At 40.4% G+C, this 17,464-nt stretch overlaps 1 protein-coding gene across 1 annotated transcript; it reads left to right on the forward strand.

Annotated features, from left to right (window-relative positions):
• Positions 1 to 5,730: 5,730 nt before the first annotated feature.
• On the forward strand, positions 5,731 to 16,538 carry IFNAR1 (interferon alpha and beta receptor subunit 1). The gene is made up of 11 exons (XM_026046699.1): positions 5,731 to 5,755; positions 6,080 to 6,200; positions 7,607 to 7,800; positions 8,445 to 8,602; positions 9,103 to 9,247; positions 10,103 to 10,217; positions 11,076 to 11,278; positions 11,607 to 11,758; positions 12,525 to 12,678; positions 13,951 to 14,105; positions 15,886 to 16,538. The coding sequence occupies exons 1-11, from the start codon at positions 5,731 to 5,733 to the stop codon at positions 16,102 to 16,104; spliced, it is 1,641 nt and encodes a 546-aa protein (XP_025902484.1). The 3' UTR covers positions 16,105 to 16,538.
• The last annotated feature ends 926 nt before the right edge of the window (positions 16,539 to 17,464 follow it).

The raw sequence follows: 17,464 nt of genomic DNA on the forward strand, positions 1-17,464 counted from the left end.
CTCGCGCCGTGCCCGTTAACGGGCGGTTAGCGCCCGTTGTCGCAGGGCTCGGTGGTGCCTCCGGTCCTCCCGGGGCTGATAGGTTGCGGGTGGCTGTCGGTGTGTGGGGCGTGCGCGCTGCGCGSTGGCAGCGGTTCGGGCGTGTTGCGAGCGGGCTTGTGAAGCACATCCATTTCCCTGGAAAGGTGCCTGCGCTTAGCTCGGTAAGGCGTCAACGGAGAGGCAAGAGAGGTAAGAGCGCGGGGTTTGGGGGGTGTCTCGTGTGATCGCAGCAGTGTGTGCCTCTTGTTACGTCCTTGAGCAGAAGGAAACCTCACGTTGCTTAGAGGCTGCTTTTCGAGAGAGAGAGCCGTCAGACATCCCATATTAAGCTATGCATCACCYTCCTGCATACCTGCAATATGTAGCAAAGTGCAGAGGGGACGTTTGGGCTAAGCTAGCGCTTGTAGACGTTTCTGACGCTCGGTTAACCCAGSTTCCTCTGTATAACATCCTATACCTCTGCATGAGATTGTGTCTCCCTGGGTTGGCATGCGTGAGAGAAGGTTAGAGGCCGTTTTTGGGGGTGCATGCTTTGCATTCATGGTAGGATTCAAGCTGATGCATAGCCTTGGGGCTTCTCCTCTTGCCTTCTTTTCAGCTTATTTTTTTTGATGTCTTCTGGTTGATAAATGAGCCCTTAGGGCATCACCTCAAAATTCCAGCCGCAGACTGGAAGCATTGCGATACACGCAGCCACTTTGATTAACCCACAGGCGCAGACAAAATGAGTAACGTACCACAAGGTTTGGAAGAAACTGTCTGGCCACAGTGAGTTGTCACCTTCTGCCTTGGCGGACAGAGCCTTTCCCTCCAGCCTGGCTAGAAATGCTTGCGGGAGTCTTGGTTTTGCAGAGAACCTTCCTGGCCGTGGAGCCAGTAACACTTTGATCATCCCCAACGGGGATTGGGGTTTGCTTGTTGATTTTGTTTTGTTTTAGTAGCATATGTAATAGGTCTTTCTTTCCTGCCCTAATTTGAGCTGAGTTCACAGTTTCCCCTGCTTCCACCCACACAGTTAACATGATGCTCTGCCGCACTCTCTTCCCCAAGGGTGTATTTAGCTTTAGCAGCACTTGAGCACAGGGCACCCTTAGGGGACTAGTGCAGTTTCTTCTTTACAGGAGGCCTTTTGTTGTGCTGCCTGTTACTTAATCTTCGCTGTTGTCAACCATCGCTTACTGAAACTATTCAGTGAAATTGAGAAGTTGCTACTTCTTTTAATATCACTGATTTAAAATATTAGAGCAGAGTTTAAATTGCTTGAGTTTATAAAAATACAACCATTTCCCTCTAGTGAAGATGAAGAGAATCTTTCCATTTTGTTCTTATTTCTCAGCCTTTGACTGTCTCTTATACAGAATTGCTTGGATAAACTTAAGTAAAATATAACCCTATCTAAAGTRACTTTGTCACTACGGCAAGCTGTGCTCCCAGATGTTGAATAGTCAAGCTGCTAAAGTTACTGAAAAAATTTTAGGCTTAAAGACAGGCTTGTCATGACTTTATATCTGAAAAAGATTGGGAGAGAGCCTGAAGGAAGTATAAATCATCCCCTTTTCTGTTAGGCAGATTGCTATAAAGCAGCGTTATAGCAGTCCTGAAACAGATTGTCTAGACTATACTTTTATGTTCTTCATAATTCAGTTAGATTAAAATATTTTTTCTTTGAATATTTTTCATATCGAGTGAAGTGATGTATAATTTTAAACAAATTCTGATCTAAAAACTTGTTTCTATTTTATACAGTGCTTAAAGATTCAAGATGAGCTTATGTGGCTATTTCCAAGGCAATAAATTGTAAATTATTTGCCATTGTAAACCTATCCCTGAGGGTATGTGCAGCTCAAGGCAGTGGGCTTGTGTGTCTTGCTGTATGCAGGGAGTTTTCTCTCTTCACCTATTTTAATCATGAACTAGGAAATGTTACTGCCTATATGCAAATTGACAATTGTTTGAAAACATCAGGAAATTGAAATAAATGTAATATTAAAGAATAGATTTTGGTTTTGTTTTTTTTTTTTTTTAATATACTCTTTCTTTGATTTACTCTCCCTGAGATGGGAATTTAATTGCAGCCCTTTTAACTGAGTAGCTAATCAGCTATTGGAGTTTGTAGGGAGGGAACTACATTTTAATTTTAATGTGGTTGAGTGAGTGCAATGCAGTTGAAGCTGCAATAAATCAGAATCCATACTACTTTTTGCTGGTTTCTTGCTAAATCATGGAACTTCTCTGAGAGTTAAATATTACTCGGTTTACTTCTTCATTCCTGTGTTGCAGCTTATTGGGAATCAGGGGATTGATTTTGGGAAACAACACAAAACACTGTAAATAGGGATAATGTGGAAGGATGGGTGTGGATTGCTTATGTGTGTCTGCATTATTGAGAACTAGTCTCAGATGCACTTGAATTTGTGAAATACAAGGCTGTGTGGATAGAGCTGCGTATATTTTAGCTTAGTAATGCTTTTGAATGTGTATTATGTATGAATCTCACAAGCAAATGGGCAAAATTATTATACATTAAGCTATTTTGATATTATTTCCCAGCTCTTTAAAAGTAGTTGCAGTTCACTGTCAAAATGGAAGTTGATATTAAGTGGCAATCTGTTAATAATCTGTGTGGTACAATAGTGAATGTTTATTAAATCTGCATATAACTGAAGTTATATGCTTCATCCTGTCACTAAAGGTCTTCTGAAATGAGTTCCTCCTACTCTGCTGTGAATGCTCTTATTCCAGCACTGAAATACTACCTCTTCACACAAAATGGTTGTGGTAAAATTCMTTATAAGATACTTGTAATCTGGGTCTAGAGGTTTACAAATTAAATTACTCTATTGCTAACCAATTTGTTATTCACATTGGCCTTGAAGCGCACATTCCTACAAATACTGTGGGATTCAGCTACTAATGTCCTCACATCTCCTAGAATAACCTTCMGTTAAGTTCCTGAAAAGTTTAATACTTTCCCATGGCAACTGTCCTTAACTGCAAAAATAGACTGTCTTATGGCAGGACTAGTGTTGAATGGACTTCACATCCTCTATTATAAAACCTATGGAAAACTCTGGCCTCCTAAGCAACGTTTTGTCTTCACTCTGATGAGATGACTAGTGGTTTCCTCCTTCTCTGCTGCTGGTGAAAGGGATGCTTTTGATACCTTCTTGTCCATCTGAGAGGGAAAATAGATTTTGAGCTCTTACAGAACTAGAGTATATTCAATGCTCTTATGTTTATATAGAGTAATGGCATGCTACTCGGTCGGCTAATGAAAAGATGGTGTAGGTATAGTGCCTATTAAATTGTGAAAATGAAGTTTACAGCTGTTTCCTTCCGTGCACATCTGTGCCTCCTCCTCACTAGTAAACAAATTGACAAGTTTTTAGTTTTATAAGTAAATTGAGAAATAAGTAATTGAGTTCTGATTTGTTGTTTTATAAGAGTATTTTAAAAGTATCATGATGGCTGTAACATTTTGTGTGGCTTTCAGAGGTGTTTGTRACTCCTTTTCTTAAAAAACTCGTAATTGCATTATAAACATTCTGTCTGAAGSCTTGCAAAGTAGAATTAATGGCTGGGAGGCGATTTTTTCACCTGCTCCTGCCTCCCAGTATCCTTGAATCCTGGCCGTGAATGATAAATTTAAAATCCATATGCCATGAAGTTTCCTGACTTGTAATTTGAGCATTTTAATTCCTGCTTAAATGCCCCTAAGTGTTACACATTCCCTTGGAAAAGCAAGAGAAAATGTCAGAATCCAAAGCTATGTCTTTACAAATTGTCTTGTTGATATTCCAAGATCTTTTGCTGTGATATTTGCCAGCCTTTGAAAAAGTTGGCCTAGCGTAAAACATTACTTGAAAGTCTGGGGGGGGGGGGGGTGAAGGGGGGTGTATGTATATGTCAATGTGTATGCATAAATATATATATATAAATGATCCTGAAACAGTTCTGTTTCCAGCCTTAACCTTCCTCACATATCCACTAGTGGAAAATGGTCTAACAAATCTCATTACAAAGATAGTTCTTATTGTATGTACTGTGCAAGTGCTATGAATATGTTCTTTATACCTAAGGCAAGGAAAGACAATAATCTTGAGCAACTATTTTTTATTTATTTTTTTTTAATTTTAGAGCTTTGTAGGTGCTGTGTGGGTCTCGGCTAATATGTTCACTAATTTTACCTTCTTACAGTATACTCACGGTTTTGGTGCTGTTTTGAGAAAAGAATCTACCTCGGAATCCTCCTATTAAAAAGACTTTTCTTCAGTACCACAATATCAGGTTTTTAAGCCAGGCGTATGTGTGTGCTGCTAGAGAATTTAGGAAACTCTGACAATTTTCCATCTACTCTAGGAAACTTTCTAAGAGGCAGGAGTTTGAATTATGTTCCAAAAAGAGATGACTTGAAACATTGTTTTCAATAATACCATCTAATTGGATCTTTATCACAAATAAGTACTTGAACTCTTTTTTTTTTCTTTTTTTTTAAATCTTTGCAAATACATGAACACCTATATTTACAGGGAAAAGCACTGTGTTTAATATGAAAGATGTCATTCTGCTAATACTTCTTTAGCGGCTATAACAGGAAAAAAACTCTGAATTGCAACCTTTAAATTACCTTGCACTGGGCCATCAAGCAACTCAGCAAGATAATAAAGATCCTTCTTGAGAAGCAATTCATGAAAATCTATTTAAATATGTGCCAGCATTTCCTTTATATTTTGAAGCACGAGAATAGGCCTGCTCTTTAGGCCATGTCATGAATTTAAGAGCCTGTTCTGCATTTCTGTGCACACAGCTCCGGGCTGTCTCGTCCTCCCTTCCTTCCTCTTCCAYGCTGTGCACTTTCCCGTTCCCCCATCGTGTCCGTCTCGCTCACATGCTGTTGCTCCCATCTTCCCTCCCAGCCACGCTTTCTCCCCACATATCTACGGACACTTTAGTGTTTTTTTCCATTAGCTCTGTGAGCTGCGTTTTTGGTATTTAGCTTCTATTACCAGAAGACTTTCAGACCAAGCATAGTTGCTACTGTAATTATGTAACCTTGCAAAGCTTGCGAACAGTCACAGAGTAGTGGCAAATAATTCAAAGCAAAAAGGATCTAAGAAGTAGCCAGATGAGTTATTGTAAGTGCATAAGTAATTCCCTTTGCCATAGTGTGTTACTCCCCGTGCTCCTATAGCAGCTAAGCCGCACCAAATTGAACACCTAGGATTCTGCATACTTCAAATCAAGTTAATAGTAAACAAGTATTCCTACAGAATGTAAGATCTTTCTTTTTTTAATGTAATTGGTTTTCGAAGATGGAAAATAAAAAAAGGGGAGAGAGCTACCCAGCAGATGAGTTTAGCATTCATCCATCCTGGTCTGGTCTTCCTTTGATATTTGGTCATTCTTATACATGTCCTGAGACTTAGCCCTTGCCTTGTGTGAGTCATTTGATGCACTGTTCTCTGTACCATAATTAAGTTACTGTATGGGGAGGCTTTATTGAAAGGGATTTCTATTATGTTCTGGGCTGTACAATGAATTTACATCAGTAGTGTGTGTCATGAAGCAAGCCTGAAATGCCAGATGTGGTCTGTACCTGTGGAATAACAGCATTAGGTCAGTCTTGAGGAGCTTGTTGCTGAGATACAGGTGTTGGATACAAAAAAAAAACCTCCCATACTGGTTTAAATGCGGTTTAAATCTGTCTGTCATGGTGAGTGGTGAACTACAGGCATTAGGCAGTTGTGAGACTCAATTTTCAAGGTGTGGGAGAGGGAGATCTTGAGCACTGAGGAGAGAGCTGCCTAGTCAAGAGAGGCCAGGGAGTTCCTGATGCCCTGTTCCTGAGCCTGTACACTGAAGTGCTCCTTAAATGCTCTGGGACGAAGGAGATTAAACTCACGTTTATTGATTTTAGTTTTACTCTAACCCTCTAGTCATAACCCTCTACAACTTTTCTAAAGAAGTAGCTTATCCTTAAATTGTTTGCATATCATGTATCCCAATTTATACATAATGYAGCGTAACTCTCTTGCAGGTCATGCTAATCTGGAGAGCCCTCAAGATATTGAGGTCTACATTGTGAATACAAACTTCACTCTAAGGTGGAACTACTCGGAGGATGGCACCCCCGTGGTGTTTTCAGCTCAGTACTGCTGGTAAGTGCTGCCTTTGTGCTGAGCCACATGTCTGACACTTATTCGTGTTAGAAGAGCAAATTAATTGATGAATTACAGTGGTTCCTGCTGCTGCCATGTCGCCTTTCTGGAATACARGGGCCAGAAAATTGAATTGTGAACTGAGGATGGACCCTGCAGGGATCACCTGTATAATTAATATGTGAAATTAGATTATTTGCTGATAGTTATACGTCATAAATGCAGAAAACATTACTACTAAATGTTCAGGATTGAAACGATTCCTGGGGAGAATGCACTGCCACACTTCAAGCTAGTGTTTAGACTCCCACAAATTTTTGTGTGCATTTTTAATTGAGCTGCATTTTGTCAACCTCTCCTCCAGTAAGTACATGTAGAATTTGAGAGTATTTGCTGTGTAAATTTTAAAAACTTTGTCAATGTTTATAGACCCAGATTTCTGATCTGCAAATTTTAGTCATCAGATGAAATTATTTATTTTTTGTTCTTCAACTTTAATTGTTTTTCTTCTGCTGTTTTACATACCAGTACATGTGTATATCAGAACTCCTGGTGTTTTGTAGAACTTCCCTTTCGTACAAATGCACAAAACTACTTCAGAGATGATAAAATCACTTAAGGAGTTCTTTATTTTAGGATTTCCTAGTGTATGATTTTGGATTAAAAAAATAGTAATAAAGTCGGGCTGCTTCTTCCTTAATGTGTAAATGACAAACTGTCACTCTGAAAATGCAGGTTTATTTCAAAGACATAATTCTGGTCTATCAAAGACAGGAATGGAAGATAAAATTATTTCTTCAGGTTAGCCTCTTTCCAGCCAGATCATCGCTCGTGATGTCAGAGATGTGTTTTAGCAGTCTCACATTAACACACATGAAACGGAGTTTCGGGAAAGCTGCCCGTTCCATTCCAGTGTTTTCTTTTGTCTTTCTGGTGAACTCCAGTTTTCACTTTTGTGTTTGTTTTTGCATTCCCGTAGTCTATGCTCCTTGCTGACGTTAACAATTTTCTTTGTTTCGTGCATCTCTGTTTCTTGCAGCCAGTATTTTTTAATTTCTTCCCAAGGTTTATAAAATTAATGCCATGCTGGGATCATGCACTCAGCATTTCATTCAAGATTTTGACAGTTCTTTAATGTTCTCTTCTGACATTGTGTGCTCACATGGTGAAGCAAGGAAATTGGTATCACACATTGTAGGTTATAATTAACTTTGGCTAAGAAATTTAAAACAAATAGTTGATCTACGAAGTCCAGGCTAACTAAACAGATAATACTGCTTACATTAGCATTGGTGGTGAAAGCTAGAAATTGCATAATATTTGTTTTATTAGACTTAAGAGGAAAAGTAAAAGAAAATAAAAGATTAAATTATTGTTTTTTTTCTTTTTGTTTTTCTTTCTTACAGCTCTGAAGACTGTCAGTCAAGTGAAATGGAATGGAAAAAGTTGGCTGGGTGTCAAAATGTCACTGGTACCAGATGTGACTTTTCCTCGGCAATAACCGAATATGACATCGAATATTACGTGCGTTTAAGGGCTGAAACGAGGGAAGACAAATCTCCATGGTCCAGTTATTTTGAAATGATTCCATCTGAAATGGGTAAGAGCTCACTGGACACTGTAATGTTTTTAGTTAAATGGCCTTCAGCACATTATTGTAGAAAAGATGCCTGACTTCCATAGCTCGTTGTAACCTGAGCTGAGGCTCCCTCAACGTTGAAGTAGCATGAGGTAACTTCTGGTCTTGGAATGCTACAGTTCCCTCTTCCGGTGAGGGGAAAATATTCAAAGTGACACTGTTTTTCTGACGTAATTTTCCATCACTCTGTATTTCTCTGGAATTGGAGTCAATCTTCCTGAAAATGGACTTTTTTGGAAGTCATCTTCTCATCTTACAGCCTCTTGTTGGCTAGGATTTGTGTAATTCTGAAGACTTCCATCAATATCTCTTTGGTTATTTGGGCAAGGCTTCCTTCCTTGCTCATTTTAAAAGAAATTATACTGATTTTCATCACAGAGTTTAGAGAACATTAATAATATAGCATTTTAACTTCCTTCTTTTCAGAACCAGTTAACACTGGTAGTTTACAGGTTAGATTTCTATTAGTTACTGATGGAAAAGAGTTAAAAATAAGATAATATATACAACTAAGTTTTTTAATGTGACTAACTTTGGAGTGATTTTTCTCTTAAACAATTTTGCTTGACTGTGCGTGTTGGTATTTTTTCTTTTAATATTTACAGCTGAGATTGGTCCCCCAGAAATAGAGTTGCAGTCTACAAACGGAGTAATAAAAATCAAGCTTTCTCCTCCAGAAGCAAATCAAGCCCAAAAAATGTGGATAGATGATCTGAGTTTTAAATATAATGTAGTTATCTGGGAAAACTCATCAAATGCAGAGGTATAATCAGACTTCGATTGTTATTTTCTGATCTTAAAATAACTGCCAGATATTACTCGCTTAATGCTCTAAAAGATAATTGTTTTGTTATGTAACTGTGTACAACTGTTAATCTGCACTTTTTTTTTTAAACTACAGAATTGTACGAGATATTTTTGAACGAGCTTTTTATTTCTATAAATATAAATTCTCAAACCAGGTGCAGGAAGGCAGTAAAAGCGTTTCTGATGTACAGGGACAGGAGCCAACAGGAACAAAGAGCAGGAAGGAGGTCAGGGTGGTAGGAAGACAAGTTTCCTCCCTGCTTACGTGTGTAAGGGAGTGTGGCATCTTGCACTCAGTCACCTGCGCTGGAGAAAATTGCCCTCACTTCATCTTCCTGACCTGGCTTAGCCTTTTGGAGGGTATTTGATGTACATGAACAGGCAAAAGAGTTTAAGAAACAAACTCATGAGGAAGAACGATCGTCTTCATCCACTACTCACAATTGTTTCTTGCAGCTCCGAAAGCAAAGTATTTTTCCTACTGACACAATCCGTGATCTGGCTCCAGAGACTACCTACTGCTTGAAAGTACAAGCGTACCGGCCACTGGAAAAGGAAGGCTTATTCAGCCCCGTCCACTGCATAAAAACCACTCGTAAAGGTACCGAGAAAGAGCCCTTCGTTGGAAAACCAGGTTACTGGGCCTGGAAGTCGCACTCATTCTGATATAACAGCAATCTCGATGGTTATTTAGATTTTCTGTTTAAAATACAAATGCGTATGAAGTGGAGCCGAGCTTTAAAAATAAAAAATATGAGCCTTGACTTCTTGATTCTTGCAGCTTCTGGAGAACGGCTTTAGTGCAAGTTTGCTTGTAACTAATGGCTCGTTTTGCATGTGTACTTTTTCCCCCTTAGTGCACTGCTCAGGTGCCTGGTTAAGAACTCTTCAATATTAGTAAAAAATATGTTCAGTGGGAATGTAGAAAGTCAGGCATCAGCTTGAACGGGGGTATATCAACTCTTTTTCTTTTTTCTTCCCCCTGCCTCCATCAGAATGCCTCTATCTCCCCTCTTAAGAAAGGAGATGCTCCTGAAGAAAGGAGATATTCCCCCTATCCTCCAATAACAAGTGGCTTTTAATTTTCAAAACATTTGCCACCGAATCAGAATTTCCAACTAAAATGTTTCCTTGCATCTTTTGCCTGAGTTCCTTTCTTACGTGCCTGCACGAAGCAGAGGATGGGTCAAGAACATCATCTCACTTCAGATCCTGACTTGTGTTTCTGTGCCAAGCAGTACTTGCCTGTCTGCCTGGAGCCATGCATTGCAAGCAGTTTCCTTTCATACACTGAAATTAGGAGTGCAAACAAATGATGCTGCACATAAGGCACTGGCTGGGATGGAAAAAGGGTATTTTAGTTATTGAAAATATACCGTGCCCATTTAATACAGCGAGGAATTGTTGAACAGTAAAGCTTTTTAGTGACTGTGGGTTTCCCTCTTGTTTTATACAGTAAAAGATCTACTTTGTCCAACCAATGTGAGAGTTTCTGCCTTGAACATGAAGTTTCACCTTCACTGGAAGAGTCAGTACAAGGGAAGTGTGAGATACACCGTGCAGTATCTCCTGTGAGTTGAACCGTTTCCGTGTGTTTGTATGAACAGGTTCTGTGGTTTTAAACAGTTCGTTGTATTTTAATTTCTAGTAGCAGTTTCTAAAGTGTAATACCTGCAAAAGGGGCTTAGCACGTTAACTGAAGCATTCGGGACCTCATCTGGGCGCAGAGTGGCTCTTACAAGGACTGCAAGCAAAGTAACCTAGACTGTCAGACATGTGGCTTCTTTTTTTTTCGTGTAAAAGAATGTTAAATACGTGATGGTTTGGACTTCCAAATATACACTAAACAACATGTGTAAGATATGAAGCTTCCATTGCTTAGATTTTTTTTTTAAATACTAAGAAATTAGACATCTGGAAATTGTAAACCAGAAGCATATTGTAAAAAAAAAAAAAAAAAACCCTCTCTGCAAACATTTCTGTTAATGTCTAACTGTAGCACATACATTGTGGCCATAATGTAGACTTTTTTTCCTAAATTCTTGACTTGCATTTAGTTTTTCTATGCTTTCTGGTAATAAAGGCAAGAGACCGCTGAATGTTGAATCCTTTTGGAGTTTTTAGGGCATGTCAGACAAATAATCAACTTAAAAGATTTTTCATACAGTTCTAATTTTCAGAATGTTTAAAATCATTGTATAATTTTTCTATTGAGGGGCAACTGCATAAGCATTAATTTCTATATCCTGCTCCAGGTAGCATCATTGTTTCAATTATCAATAAAAAAATAATAGCACTTAGTGTTATCTATATAAGTAAAATTTTAAGACCATTCTTCCCAGCAAAAAAAGAAAAATGAGGCCCTTGTCAGCCTGGATCTTTTTAGCCTGTGATTCTCTTGAAGAAATATTAAAACTTATCTCTTCTAGGGCGTTTATAAAGAATATTCCTGGTGATCAGTCAAAAAAATGGCTCTCTGTACCTGGATGTGAAAACATCACTAATACAAAATGCAACTTCACATCTATCATCCCGCCTTCTCCTGGATTGTATTACCTCCGTGTACAGGCAATGAGTGAATATAATAGATCGTGCTTGTCCTATGAAGTAAAAGTAGATCCYCTGATAACAAGTAAGCAGATGTGTTTTCTTAAATGTGTTTATTTCCCAACCAGCTTGTTGACTATGCTAGTATTTGCAGAAATAAACTAGTCAGATGAACGAGTACATAGTTCCTGGCTCAAATTCAGCAGATGTTTTTCCATGGTCTTTTCTAATTCAACAGTCAGCATTTCACTATTTAGGAATACATCATTGACTGTACTAAGTTAAGGCAAAGTACCTTTAATACAATGCTTATATTTTAATAATCTTGTTGTAAATTTATGTTGCGATATTTTGTGTCATTTTTACTTGTATTCYTTCGGTCTAATTATTTTCTTTTTAAAAAATGCTTTAAGATGAAATTGGCCCTCCCGATGTAAAAGTGGACGTCAGTGATGTTTTGCTCCACATCCAGATTTCTCCTCCAGGAGGGTCTGAGAACGAGGCCTTGCGAAATTATGGCTTGTCTTACCGCGTTCTCTACTGGAAGAATTCATCAAATAACGAGGTAGGGACTGTGTAAACGTTTACAGGTGTGCATGGACTTCATAATGGCACTTGGGTTCTCCTCAAGAAGTGTGTTTTCAGAAGAGGCAGCTATCTGGTGTGTCCATCATGCAGTTCATCTGGGCATTTTTGTGAAAGTTTATTTTAAAATTCGGGTCAAGAAGACTTATTTCAAAGCAGTCTTTCTTTTTTTTTTCTTCCCCCCATGTTAGTGTGGCTCTATGAGATAAGACTTTGCACAAGTGCCCTCCGCGTTCAGTGGACAAACCTACAGACGGCTCAGTTCTCAGCAGGGGTTGTTGGGTTCTTGTGGTGTTGCCTTTCTGTCTTCTGGGGGTGGTTGTGCGTGTTGTCCTAACTCCTACAGTTTCAGACCCAGCTGGCTAATTCTTTTCTTTCCATATTTGCAGTTTTATACCTGTATGTGTTAAAGGAGATGCACTTTGTATGCTTTAGTTCACATCCTAATGCTTCTCTTAGCCAAATGCYTTTATAGCCGCCAGTGAGCATGTGCACACATGAACATATCTGAGAAAATAAGAACACGGGCTACATGAACCAAGCAGATGGCTCTTGCTGATTAAATTTATTGACTGAATGTGCGTACTGGAGGGTTTGTGTGGTAGCTTTTACTTAATCCAGTTGCAGAATGGTGTCCAACTTCTTACAGAATGACTTTCTCAGTTCAGCAGAGGCCAAAGCTCTAATGTAGCTGAGTGTTTCGTATTTATGTGCTCCTTCCCTCCCTCCYTCCTTCCCTCCCTCAGGAGGAAGCAAAAATGAAAGTGGTAAAACAGAGAATTGCGACGGTTTCTGATCTAACGCCCGCCACATTTTACTGTGTGAAAGCACAAGCGTTCTCCGAGACTTACAACAAAAGCAGCCCCTTCAGCAAGGAAGAATGCATTCTAACACCCCGAGGTAGGAGCTGTTTGGGACCCCTTCACACCCTAGCTTAGAAATCATTAGCTCAGATGAATAATGAGCATATGTAACAAGCACRTGTGTTATTGGAACGATGTATTTCTTGTAATTACAAGTTCAAAGGAATGACTGCAGGTTCAACTTGGTTCTGCGTGGTGAGTTTTTAATGGGCTAACTTTAATTTCTTTAATGATATTTTTGGGAGGGTGCAAGGAATCACTAAAAAGGAGGGTGCTACAAATTCAAGATCCTGTTGTYATTTTGATCTTTCTGAGAATGACGTGAATTAAAAAAGAAATCATGTTCTGAAATATGAGAAGACAAACCATCGGGCTCCTGGGGGTAGTATTTTTTAAAACAAAATACATTGCAAAGTAGAGGAGTGGAGAAGGAAACTTGTAAGACTCTGTAACTTAAGCAGTGACTAGCTTACCACTGTGATCAAAGCTTTCTTGATGACTCAGATATTTTGCTGACCAAAGCTGCGTTCYGTTAGGTATACCCCAGCTATCACAGAGTCTCAAACTTAAGTCCTGATGTTGAACTGAGCCTGTGGGAGGGTTTCCCACTGCTCTGGCTTCATCCAGGAGGGCAGAACCTGAGCGCTGCAATAAAGCGCAGCTCGCTCTGTGCACCTGCAGTGCCAGGCTCGGCTTGAGCTAGTCCCTAAGCCATCAGTATGGAGAATAGGCTGCAATATCCATGGAATTGATTTTTTTCTTTTTTCTAAATCCTTGACAAGCAGCTGAGAAGGGTACAGGAGTTGCTTGCTAGGAGGTCTTGGGTTTTTTTCCACGCTGACTGTGCTATAGGCATCTGAAGTTTGCAGCTGGAGTTCCTCACCTCTGAGAARCTTGTGTCAGTGTTTTTGTGCAGCTGAACAGCCTGCGAGTCTGGGCAATCTCCTCCCTTCGCCACCAAATCACCGTGGGCCAGCCTCACTCTGGGGTCATTGCTTGTTTTTAGCCCGTAGACATTTACTCCCCTCTCTGCATTTTCAAAGGATCAAACATCTTCAAATTACATCATGTTCCTTAGCATAAGGAACTGTACGCAAGTAGTAGAGTAATAAACATCCATGCATCAGGTGTAACATATAGGTGCAAACATTTTGTCCTGCTGTCAAATAGTTAAATCTGATATAGCACTATAGAAACATGAAATTTTATGATAAATACTTTAATAGGTGTGAAGGTCATCTATTCTCTAATCTTTCAAGTTTATGAATGCCCGTAAATTAATATTTTTAATTCACCTTTTTTTTTGTAGATAAAATGTTGCCTCTGATCATCCTAGCAACATTCCTAGGTGCCCTGATTGCTATCTTGGTTGTTGCAGTGCTTATCATTTTTGTCCTGTATCAAGCATATAATAAGATCAAGTATGTGTTCTTTCCATCATGCCACCCTCCTTCAAACATAGAGGTAAGGTGATATTTTTCTTATTCACTGAGCAGATTTGTTTTTAGAAAAAACACAAAGAGAAAACATTTTGAAAAAGTGTTTCTCTGTGCATCTCATGCCGTCCTGGATAGGCAAGATTAACTTTACGGGCTTTAGCAATAAAGTGTAGGATTTCTTATAGAAAAGGAAGTGGGTGGTATTAATTTCTGAAATTCTGTGATAAGCAGAGACTTTTTTTTCTTTTGTCCACACAAAGCTATTGCTAAAGATACTTCATTCCAGAGAGTACCTTCCGTTGCCAAAGTGAGCAGGTACTTCTGCCCCCTTGTATGAGACCAGAATCGTTTCCTGTTGTGTTCCCTAGGAGTGTGTGCTCTGGACACTTGCCTTGGCTGTGGCTTAAGCATTTCTTCAAGCTGGATTGCCAACCTGATGATTTATTCTTGACACTTAGCACTTGATTATTTTTTTTCCCCACTTGCTGCATTAGATCCAAGTGTTCGAAGGCTTACCTAGAAAGGAGGTCATGAACAGTGTGGAGAGGTGAATAAGGCTTGATAGGTTGTTTYCTGACTCTTCCATTATTAGAATTAGAGGGCGTCTGGGTTATTTATCTGGCTTTGTGTTATCTGTGAAGCTCATCACAGAATCACAGAATATTCAAGGTTGGAAGGGGCCTCTAGAGATCATCCAGTCCAACCTTCCTGCTCAAGCAGGCACACCTACAGCATGTGGCACAGGGCGGCATCCAGGTGGGTTTGGAAGACCTCCAGAGAAGGAGATTCCACAACCTCCCTGGGCAGCCTGTTCCACTGCTCTGTCACCCTCACAGTAAAGAAGTTGCTCCTCACCTGGAGACAGAACTGCCTGTGTGAAGTTTTTGCACAGGAAAAAAATGCATCTCTGAGCCTCCTGCCATGTATTTGCATTGTTTGAGGGACCACACGTTCCGAGAAGGGTTTGCCAGTCCTGAAGAACTTAAGAGGAGGCAAAAATGCTGGTCTTTAGAGGAAGTTTTGCTGCAGCAGGTAGCAGATGTTCCCTCTGTCACCTCCACTAGTGGGTCTGGGTGGCTCAAATCTCTTGAGAAAGCAGATGTTGCATTTCCAGCTCTGCTTCACTACTCACTAGTGCTCCCACTGTAGAGTGAACAGAGCAGCACGTCAGGGTGGYGTGTTTTGAAAGGCAGCAGGAACTGTTCTTCCCTGCTCCTGCTGTGATACCTCTGAACATTGAGCCGGGTACGGCCTTCCTCATGTGGATCTCCTTCTCACTGAAGCTCTTAAGAGGTACAGGACACAGATTTCTGCATGGCGTTAGTAAYAGAGCCTTAAAAGGCTCAATATCCTGCTTTAGCAGGGGGCTTACTGTTCCTTGCTTCCTTTAAATCTCACTTTTCAAATCATCATCATTGYAGACCTTGCAGACATGTCCTTGTCACCCACTTGTTACCGTGTGTTCTGTGAGAATGCTCTAAATTGGGGTTTCGCTTTAGTTCTTGAGTCAGGTTTTTGTAATTCATATACGTAGTTGACAACTATAAACATAGGAAAAAAGGTTAGGATTCTCTGTCCYTTTGTGCTGGTGAAGTGTCAGTCATTCATTAGTTCTTGATTATATTCATGCAACTAAACCTCATCTTGACTTTGTTAGGGGAAACAAATAGCGTCCTGCAGGTAGCAAACACAATAATCCTACAAAATAAACCGGATTCGTACAGCTACTGTATAGATTTGGACTGTTATTTAGGGATCACATATGATTAGTGCTCTCATTTTCTCTTTTGCTTCTCTTTTTGCAGGATGTCGGAGGACAACCTTTCAGCAGTCCCTATCTGCTAACTGAGGAGCCAACAGAAAACTTCTGTATAATTGAGAGTATCATCACGGAAGAAACAAAGCAAACTGATTTTGGAGAGGGCCAACATCCTAAACCGTGCAGTCGAGATTCAGGCAATTACTCTTATGATGATGATGATAATTCAGGGAGCAAAGCGTCAGAAGGAAAGGAAATAGTGTAGCATAAGAAAATAAAACTCATTTATAGGACTAGCCATATAACAGGCACTTAAACTTCCTTATTATGAAGGTCTCGGTGAAGAAAGAAGGACTTTGGGTTCTGGGTGCTGAAGCTGCCAAACCCGCAGTTTGCTAGTGGCAAGTTACAGTCCTCTCTGCCGCCAGTGGACTCGAGGCAAGGCACAGCTGAGTTCTACTAACGTGGGCCGTTTTGACTGAATTCTTGCTTTATGATAAGAAGACTGCCATCTGACCAGAGAGGAGTAGATCTGTGCACTTCGTGTACTTGAACCTGAGAACATCAGTGGCAGTCTGCTGATGTTCGTTCTGCAAAACTGTTCTTGCTGTGTAGGAGCTGTGGTTTGACTGCCAGCATGTACCGTGACAGAAACCTTGTTGATCCAACGCGTTGGGTCAGCGTGCGTTTACACAGGCAGGAGCAAACTGCCGCCTGAGAACCCTTTGGAGATCCTCCGGCAGCGGCTGCGGGCGGCGGCGCTCGCCCGTCCCGGGCAGCCGCGGCGAGGTGCCCGTGCCCAGGCTCCCGGGGAGCTGCTGCCCGCCGCGGCCGCGGGGCACCCAGCGATGGGCGCCGAAGGAGCCGCGCGGAGCTGCGCCCTGCCCGGCCCCAAAGGAAGCCGGAGCTGCGGGGCCCTTTGGCAAGAGGGGCTCGGCCGCGTGGTGCCGCGCCCGTGCAGCTCGCAAGCAGCGAGTGTCCGAGGTGGGTGTGCGCGGCGAGGAGAAAACGCAGCGCTGCAGTGCACAGGCACGCAAAGGGGCATGTTCTGCTTTCCTGTTTTATGGTTGGACCCCAGGAAGTATGAAATACTTGCCTGTAAGTTACTGGTGTTTAGAAATGTGCATCTCCCAACAAAAAGGAACTTGCTTCTGAAATTTGAGCAAGGACTCGAGTTTCATAAAGAAAATGGAACTTATCTCCCAACATAAAGGAACTTGTTTCTGAAATTCGAACAAGGACTCSAGTTCCATAAAGAAGATGTCTTTTCACAGAGTGGTGGGGACGTTTGTCATCCAGTTTGGTCTCGTCTTCCTAACAAGACTCTCCTATATGCAAAGAGGAAGGATGCGCTGCAATGACTTTTTTCAATTTGCATTTTCTTTTTTATCCTTTCTTTAATAGTTTATTTTTAATGAAGAAATGGAGTGAACTTTTTTGAACTTCATTTTTTTTATTGTAAAAGTAACTCTAATTTTTGGTGTTTTTTAATTTCAAAAATGTGATATAATTTTATAAATTTAATATCCTTGTGTTCATTGGAGAACATAATAAATTTTGCACATTTACTTTAGCTCTTTTCTTGTATCCATATTTTTTTGGATGTACTGACACCAAACCTMTGT

The sequence above is a fragment of the Nothoprocta perdicaria genome, unplaced genomic scaffold (assembly GCF_003342845.1).
Source record: "Nothoprocta perdicaria isolate Ctin4 unplaced genomic scaffold, notPer1 scaffold_456, whole genome shotgun sequence".
NCBI classification, from domain to species: Eukaryota; Metazoa; Chordata; class Aves; order Tinamiformes; family Tinamidae; genus Nothoprocta; species Nothoprocta perdicaria.